Source organism: Microtus oregoni, unplaced genomic scaffold (assembly GCF_018167655.1).
Source record: "Microtus oregoni isolate MIOR12 unplaced genomic scaffold, Mior012 000138F_ref0000102, whole genome shotgun sequence".
Classification (NCBI taxonomy): Eukaryota; Metazoa; Chordata; class Mammalia; order Rodentia; family Cricetidae; genus Microtus; species Microtus oregoni.
Genome location: NW_024544788.1, coordinates 1072501 through 1081019, shown reverse-complemented (window position 1 = coordinate 1081019; position 8519 = coordinate 1072501). Strand labels below are relative to the sequence as shown.

The following is an 8519-nucleotide window of genomic DNA, read 5'->3' as shown; positions in this document are numbered from 1 at the left end:
AAGAGGTGTATTCTCAGTACGTTGGCTCCATTATTTTCCCAGGTTACCAAACTGTGGGTATAAGTATTTGAAAGATGGTAGTTTAAATTCCGGAAATGAAATTTAAATCGGGGTGACATGGGCAAGCAGCAATCACTCTGCCTTGCAAAGGGAGGAGGACTTCTAGGTGCCAGGCTGCTTCCTGCTGACCCCACGTGGTTCTCTGCCCCTCCCCTTCATGGACTTGTCAACTTGCTCTATCTCTGTGGGACAAGTTCTTTATAAGGGCAGAAAGGGCAAGTCCCCAAAGCAGGACAGTGTGTTTCTAGACACGGTTGTTACCACCCACACTTCAGTAAGTCCCAGCTTGGGCTCTGTTGGAAACTTCTCAGAGCTGTCTCCCAGGTTGGTGGCAGAGGGAATGGGAACACCCTGTGAGCTTTCGCTCCCCCTCTGTGGGCCTTCAGGGCAATAGGAGGCACACTGCCCAGAGTCCTGCTTCTTGACAGAGAGGTGAAGCTATCCGCCCAGGCAGAGGGGGGATTCTGTCTCCTTGCATTCCGGCTCAGGGAGAATATGCTCCCAGCGTGGCCTGCTCAGAGACTTGACCTTAGTGTCTTCTGCTGCATTTTGTCACCTGCCTCGGAGAACCCTCAGTACTCAAGATTTGGGGGTCTTTCCTTCCTCACAGCCCTATGATATTAGTAAAGAAGGTTGAACCCCTAGCACATGAGGAAGGAGCACAGCTTCTTTCCCTATGTGAACCCTCAGGTCCAAATAAACCAAGTTCATCTTAGGGACATGCAGAGGTATGGCCTAGGCTACTAATCCAAACTTGCTGCATGGCGGGGTCCCAATGCCTGGTCTCCTGCAATTGCACACCCTGGTTTGTTTTCTCTCTGTTCCTTCGAGTGCTCCAGGGACCTCTTCTGCTGCAGATTTGTGCTATGTTGCTTTTGGGTCTCTAAGATGCCTCCCACTGAGAAGATCTGAGAGCCCTTCCTGTAGTGGCAGGTATCAGGTACACTAGGGACGGGTCCACTGCCCTAAACCTGAGGTCTCCCCATTTCACATCTAGGAAATACTATTTTGGCACAAGTAGACACTGGTCCTGGCTCTAAGACTATTCTAGCAGTCTTCCTGACTTCCCTGTGCCTGTGACAAAGGGTAGAATAGAGATATCACATTTAGATCTGCCTGCTCCCCAATGTCTTTCGGGCTGCCGCACCTTGACCAACTGGGTGAGCAACTACTGACCATCACCTACTGCAAATGGACTCCGGTCTGAGATGTCCAGGGGACATGATGGCCACGGTGCTGTCCAAAGCGGGCAGGCACAGCAGCCTTGGATTCCCTGTTTGTCTTTGGTCAGGAAGAGGGGGCAGGGCCTCTAGAAGGAGGAATGAAGCCAGAGCACAGCCCCTGCCCCCAGGCTGTGCAGGGCTCATTTTGCTCAATGCTTATCCTATAGTGCCTGGGGAATTGGAATGAACTGAAAGCATTGTCAGCCTTTGAAGGGAGGACTGGAAGCAGGGGTTTCCAGGGGCCTTCATACTGTCTCTGGGGAGCCTGAGCTCCCAGCTCCTTCCAACTTCAACTGTTTCTCCATAGGAAGAAGAGTTCCTACACCAGGGAGTTCTCCTCCTTCCTGACCCCTCCCCTACCCTGTCACTCCACTGTGGCAGCTGCCACTACCAGCAGGGCCTCTTCTCCCAGTTGACCTCTGGATGGTATTTTACAATCATTTTTATCTTGGGATAATCAGCAAGAACTCATGGTGGGGACCACACCTGGAAAAGCACAGAGAGAGAGCCAGAGACAGAGACACAAAGACAGAGAGACAGACAGACAGACTGAGAGACACATAGAGACAGACAGAGGAAGACAGAAAGAGACAGAGACAGAGAGACGAGGGGGATCCACTGAGGACCTGGGCCCCACAATGGATGTTCCAGCAAAAGATTATTTTCTTGAGTTTCATTCGGGCGCTCGCCACCAATGTCCCAGGTACCAGGTATCTTGTGCTGAGCTGCTCCAAGTGCCTGGCTGCCACACCCAGTGGCATTTCAGCAGGGACTCATGCTCCCTGAACTGAACCTACAGATGGCGGCTTCTGCCTCAGCCGACTTTGGATTCTCGTCCTATAGTCCTCAGCGTGCCACTGAGATGTGCTGTAGACACGCTTCCCGGGGAGACACAGGAAACGTGAACAAACCCCTACTGAGCCCGGCTGAAGCTGCCTAACCTTTTACTCCTTGTGTCTTAAGCATCTCTCCTGGATTCTGAACTCTTTCACCTCCATCTGGAATGTCTAAAGTCTCCAGGAGGCTTCCTCCCACATGGAATTCTTATCTTGGAGGAAACTGCCACACACGTGTATCCAGCAGCAGGGCCAGAGCCTGTTGAGACATGTCTAGGTGACCACATGCCTGCCTCAGGTTCTGACTGGCCTGCCTATCAACTAGATGTGGCGCCATTCTTCTGTAGCTCGCGGTGCTGTGCAAGGGACCAGGTCAAGTGGCTCTGTGAGAGAGCACCTTTACCAAATATGGGCGGTGATTGTGGGGCTCTGGGTAAGCACGTGTTCCCAAGGGTTCCCAGTCTCCACCCACCGACTACACGCAAATGGCCGGGATCTCTGTCTAAGGGAAAGAGCTCTCATTGATATTTTAGAAGAAAAGACTTGGTGCTGTGAACTGAGGAAATTCTGTAAACAACCCTTCACTCAGCTATCCAAGATTCACATAGCCCTCCCTCCTGAAGGCACCAGGCTGTGTTTCTAGTGACTTCACTGGGGTATTTGGACTCATTAATGCCAGAGCCCCCACTCTCAGGGGCTCATTGTGAGTTTTTCCCTCTTCCCCACTCGCCATGCTAAAATCAGCCTGCAATCTCCAGTAGCCCCTTTGCCCTGGTCTTCTGTGGGGTCTTTGAGCACTGGCCAGGGATGGTGGCCAGATCAAAGCAGATCACCTAGGGGTAAAATTCAGCTTCTGCATACACCCTTTCTCCCCCCCCACCCCTTCCTTGGGGCCACGCCCCAGCCCATTCTCACCACACAGGCACACCCACTGGGGTAGGATTCAGCTAGAAAGCCAATAGTGGTGTGGCAGGAGGAGCACCTGAGCCTTTGTAGCCCCAACCTACTGAAAGCCCCCAGGGCAAGGCTGTTGCCAAAGGCTCCAGCCAGGGGCAAGTGTCTAGGCTTCCATAGAGCAGCAGCCATGGCGCACCTCCACGATTACAGTGACCACTTCTACTCTCACATGGAGGACTATGGAGAGGACAGCAGCCCCCACCCTGAACAGGGGGCAGCAGCTGAAGTGGGGGGCAGCTTCTGTGAAGGAGCTCTGAGCCTGGACCACAGTGAGAATCCAGAGGACAACCAGGCCCAGGGGGGGCATGTGAGCCCTCATGATAACCTGGATCCCGAAGATGACATCAACAGCCAGGAGCCCATGGAGGTGGACCCAGAGGAGGCAGCCCTTGAGATGCCTGAGGTTCGAAGGAGCAGGCCCAGCAGGCCCCGCAATCAGTTCCACTTCACACACTGGCAGGTGCGGGAAATGGAGACTGTTTTCCAAGAAACCCAGTACCCAGATGTACTCACAAGGTAGGTGCTGGCTCCAGGAGGCTCCCGGACCTCCATGGGCTAATGTTTATGTTGACCTGGCCTTTACCCCTTCTTTTCCCTGTTGTCCCCATTACTCTCCAAACCACGGGTAGCTTCTCCCCCGTGATCGGAGTGGGGAAGTTGTTTGTGGTGGTGACCGGAAACAGGTGTGCTTACTGCTCCTGACACTCTCTCCATTTTCAACCGGGGAGTGACGTAGATAAATGAAAACCGTGTTGGAATGAAACTGTTCTGATGCTTTAGAGTCTGCAGAGCCAAGTATTTTTATGCCTTCTCTCACAGGGCTCTAGAAGTCCGTTCCTCGTGACAAACTGTATCAAAATCTCCCTTTTCTTCCCCTGCAGACCGGGACATCTTGTTGAAAAGGAGGACTCTAAAGGCTCCTGCGACTGAGCTTGATGTCCTTTTTCTGCCTCTTTTGTCACAGTTCTCTGGCTTTTCAGATGTCGTTTCTGCTGGTGGTCAGATCGCTTCGGGGCTGATTATCACCCCATTGAATCAACACACCCCACCATTGCTTTAGAACCCCCCTCTTAGGAGTTCAGGGTTGCTGTAGCCCCCCTGGCTATTGGGGTGGTGAGGTTTTTCCCTGGGGTGACGCAAACATCTTTCCCATCCTGGCTCTGTCTTTGCTATGTAAACTCTGACATGGATTTGCTGGACTGCTAGGTAAACCCTGACATGGATTTACTGGACTACTATATACTCTGAAATGCATTTACTGGACTGGGTCTTTTTCTAATCAGTTCTTTCATTACCTAGGGCATGAAGTGATATTCCCACCCACACTCTAGAAGCTTCTCTTTTCTCTCTTTCCTCACCAGCACTGGTCATTTGCCTCTTGATTTTTTCCGTTACCTCACTGGGTAACAGAATGTGGTCATATTTTTCAAACGTTTTCATATACCTTGGTTGTCTTTCTCAGTTTCTGATGTGGGAGTGTCATATATCAATCTGTTGATTTCATTGGTTAAGCAATAAAGAAACTGCTTGGCCCTGTGGGTGGAGTAAACAGAACAAAATGCTGGGAGGAAGAGTGACCTGTCCAGCAGGCTACGTAATTTCGTGGGCCTCGAGTTCGAGATCACCTGGGTAGGAATGGGGGGAAAGAGAAAGAGAACCAAGCGCGTATAAAGAATGACAGAGTCATTCTGAGATGCATCTAGGTTCCGTTTATTGCAGGCAGGGGTTTATTCTTATAGAGTGGTTTTGGTTGGGAGGGGTAGGGTTAGGGGGGAGCGGAAACTATCGCGCCCTAGGCCAGGGAGGAAGCAATATATCTCTTGAAACATCTACTTTCTTAGGCCGTGTCTTGGCACCTTGTGTCTTGGAACCTTGCGGTCAGGTCACTCTGAGAACTGTATCACAGCTGTCTGTGCAGCAAGCTGTTTGGCAGCAAGCTGTTTTTGCAGAGAGGATGAGGAAGATTGTCCAATACTTTAGGTCGTGGGGCTTCTTGGTCCCCAACAGAAGGGGAAGTGAGGTCAGACTCCACAGCTCTTCTCTCGGGAGCAGACGTCTGAGAGAGACACCATGCCCCGCTCCCGGGCAGACACACGCCATGAAGCTCCGACCCAGGATGGACTAGGCTAGAATCTTCCCGGTAAGACTGGTTCTCACAGATTATTAGAGATGGGTTGATCAGGATGTGAGAATTAGCCTGTAAGTGCTAGAGCTAAAGGGTCAAGCAGTGTTTAAAAGAATTCAGTGTCCGTGTAATTATTTTGGGTAAAGCTAGCTGTGGGGGCGGCCGGGTGCCGGGGACGCAGCCCCGCCGCTATTATTACTACAACTGAGATTGGTGTGGAAATAGAGCGCAATAGTCCGAGCGCTTGCTCCTCTTCCTCTGTCAGTGTGCATGAGATAGGAGCACGCAGTTTTAATTTGGGAGATTGTTTTCAATACACTTGATGCCTTCACCTGAACACGTGGCCAAAACTGTCCCAACAGCAGGGGAAGGGGGCGAGGGATAACCCCCTTGAAAACTTGTCGAAGGAACGAAGCATTCAAAAGCAGAGCTATGGAAAAAATTAGAGATGAGCCTGCATTGGAATAAGATACCAATAAAAGTCCACCTTGGGGTCACGTAAAGTGTGAACCGGTCTTGTGCCGAGTCTGTTCCAGAACGGGACACAGAGCTGTTCCTCTCCCTGTGTGATCCGAAGGAGCAGGCATGCTGTTACTTTCATAAACTCATGGTTCCTGCTGCTCTTGTCAGTTTGCTGTGAAGAAGGTTCAGTTCCAGAGACGCTAGCCTTGTCCTCCAACACCAAACACACCCTCCCTGCTTCTGCCCTGCATGGCTGAGGTTTTGAAAACAGCTCCTTCTGCTGTGTGGTTTAGAATGGCAGTGACATATAATGTGTCCCAGTGAAGTGTCTCTTTCCATCCAAGTACTCAGCACACTGACATGCTTCCTGTCCTCTGCTTTCAGGCTTGGTTTAACAACAGGCGAGCCAAACAGAGGGCCCGGGAGAAGAAAGCAATGCTCAGGAGTGCACCACGTGGGATCCAGGACCACATCTGCATGATGGATGTGGAGGAGCCCTAGAGTGCCATCCTTGCCCAGGAGGCACATGGAGATGGGCTGTTTGATGTCTCCCCTTGCTTAGACATGGAAGAAAGCCATGTCTCCCTATATCTAAGACACTGGTATGACAATAAAAATAAAGACAAATTGTTTGTGTCTCTTCTTTCTGCTTTGTACACTGTAGATGCAGAGTGTTCTCTCTATGTACTATTCAAACAGATGGCACAGCCGTCTTTCGTGAGGTGGCATGCCTGTGTCCCCTGCAGTGTCCTCTGCAGTCACCGTCATTTCCCTGGCTTCACTGCATTTGCACAGAATGGGCATGTGTCCCTGCATCTCACTGATGCTCCCTTCGCCCCCATTGTGACAACTTAGGAGCAGAACCATGTTCAAGGGTCCTCATTGTCCACAGTAGGTGGCCAGTGCTTTTTCAGACAGCACTGCCTGCTACTCACACTCGAGTTCAGTTCCAACCTGAATCTTCCAAAGGAAAATCACTGGATTCACGGGAGCAGGGAAGTGAGCGCTCTTCTTCACTGTTGGGGTTCTGGTCACCCTACCCCACCATCTGTGGGGCACACGTGGTACTAGTACATCCTGTGGACAAAGTTTCTGTTGCTTCAAAAGAAACCAGAGAATCCAGCCATTCCGTACTGGAGGGAGGCTCCCTTTTTTTTTTCTCGTAACCATGCGCCAACAAAATATATTTGCGTGTAATTTTTAAACAAATATCTCTGAAATTTATCATTTGAATTAGGTCCATTCCTCGATGATTTTCGAGAAAATTGAGACATCAGAACTGGTTATTGAAATGAATCTGGTTCTGTTGTGTGTACCTAAGGGTGTGTGTTTTGAAAAAGGTTGGCCTTAAACTCATCTCAAGAAGGATGAAGGAAGTTCTGGTCTTGCATCTAACACATTTGTGGTTAGATAATAGGCGTCACAGAAAGGGATATCCACTCAGATTTTTGCAGTTCTGGGGATCTAACCCAGGGCTTAGAGTGGGCAAGAGGAACTCTCTGCTATTGGAGATACATCCTCATCCCCAACATGGTTGTCTTTACACAATTGGCCAGAATTAGAAAGAAATCCTCAGCTCATGGTAGACCTTGTCAAGGGTAATTTCAAGTTATACTGGAAAGACAAAGGGCTGGAAATAGACTTGTGCAGATTTACAAGTGAGGCAGTAACCAGAAGTGTGAGGTAAGACTTTTGATAGAAGGAAATCTTAGACACCAGGGCCCCCAGATATTCTCACACCATGAAAAGGAATCGTCTTGCCATATGATAGTTCTTTAATGCATTTCTAGTCTCAGAGTGACAAGGACATGCTGGGGAAAAGTGCTGCCATGGGGTCAGACTGGCCACATACCAGTGAAGTTCCTGCTCTGTTGAAAATTCTGGGATAGGGACCAGGCCCTGCTCTTGACACCTGGGCTATTCTGAGAGGAGAGAGAGAGAGAGAGAGAGAGAGAGAGAGAGAGAGAGAGAGAGATGCAGAAGAAGAGGAGCCGGAGGAGGAGGAGGAGGAGGAAGAGGAGGAGAGAAGAGAGAGACCCAGAGAAAGAACGTTTTAGGAACCTCAGCACAGGTATAAAATTCTCACAGCTTGTAACAGCACACTTGAAGGCTAACAGGGAAGATGAGCTTTTGTCTAGCAGTCCCAGGGCCTGAAGAGCCTCCCAGATAAAACACATTACTTAATATCTGTTCTCGGCCAGGTACCAGGGACCCAGTGTTGGGCACTAGACTAAGAGAGGTTGTCTTCATATTTCCACAAGACCTCCAGAGCTCCTGGCGGATCTTTTTTTCCTGCTGCAAATGCCTTCTCAAAGTGGACCGTCATTCCTGCCCTAGGAATATAGTGCACCAGGGCAAAAGAACTCATGGAGTAGCAAACTGGAAGGCCCCTTCTACATTCTACTTTTCCAAGGGACATGCCTTCCCTGTAAACTCATCCTGTTCACTGAAGAGTGAAACTGCTCTTGATTATACACTTCAGGGTCTCAAACCATACCAACCGTCAATCATCCCAGCTATCTAGAAAAAAAGCCTCTGATTGGATATGACAACCCGAGTGGTCCAGCCTTAGAACCATAAGGAAAAGAATGCTTCCTGGGTGAGATGCTGTCCCACCGGAACTGTACGGGGCAACCGTCCCGAACCTGAAGAGGCGAAAAGGAAGGCAAAGTTTTGGCGACTTCAACAGCATTCCTGCCATGAAGCATGGGGACATCAACTACCTGCCTCACGAGGGACCTGATGAGAAAAAATGGAAGGGTCAGTACATTCTAGAGGTGGGGCGGCCATGGCCGTGAGGGAACGTTGACTCTCAGAGGCGTCTGGGCATGCGCTGCCCGCTATGGCAGCACACGC

General features: G+C 50.3%; 1 protein-coding gene across 2 annotated transcripts; it reads left to right on the top strand.

Annotated features, from left to right (window-relative positions):
• Positions 1-3232: 3232 nt before the first annotated feature.
• Positions 3233-6253, top strand: LOC121444695 (rhox homeobox family member 1-like). Of its 2 annotated transcripts, none has more exons than XM_041646598.1 (2): positions 3233-3592; positions 6048-6253. In XM_041646598.1, exons 1-2 carry the CDS (start codon positions 3246-3248, stop codon positions 6142-6144), a joined length of 444 nt encoding a protein of 147 aa, XP_041502532.1. In that variant the 5' UTR covers positions 3233-3245; the 3' UTR covers positions 6145-6253. The 2 variants fall into 2 exon arrangements, with proteins under 2 accessions (XP_041502532.1, XP_041502533.1); XM_041646599.1 differs by lacking the exon at positions 6048-6253 and adding an exon at positions 3958-4046.
• Positions 6254-8519: the final 2266 nt, after the last annotated feature.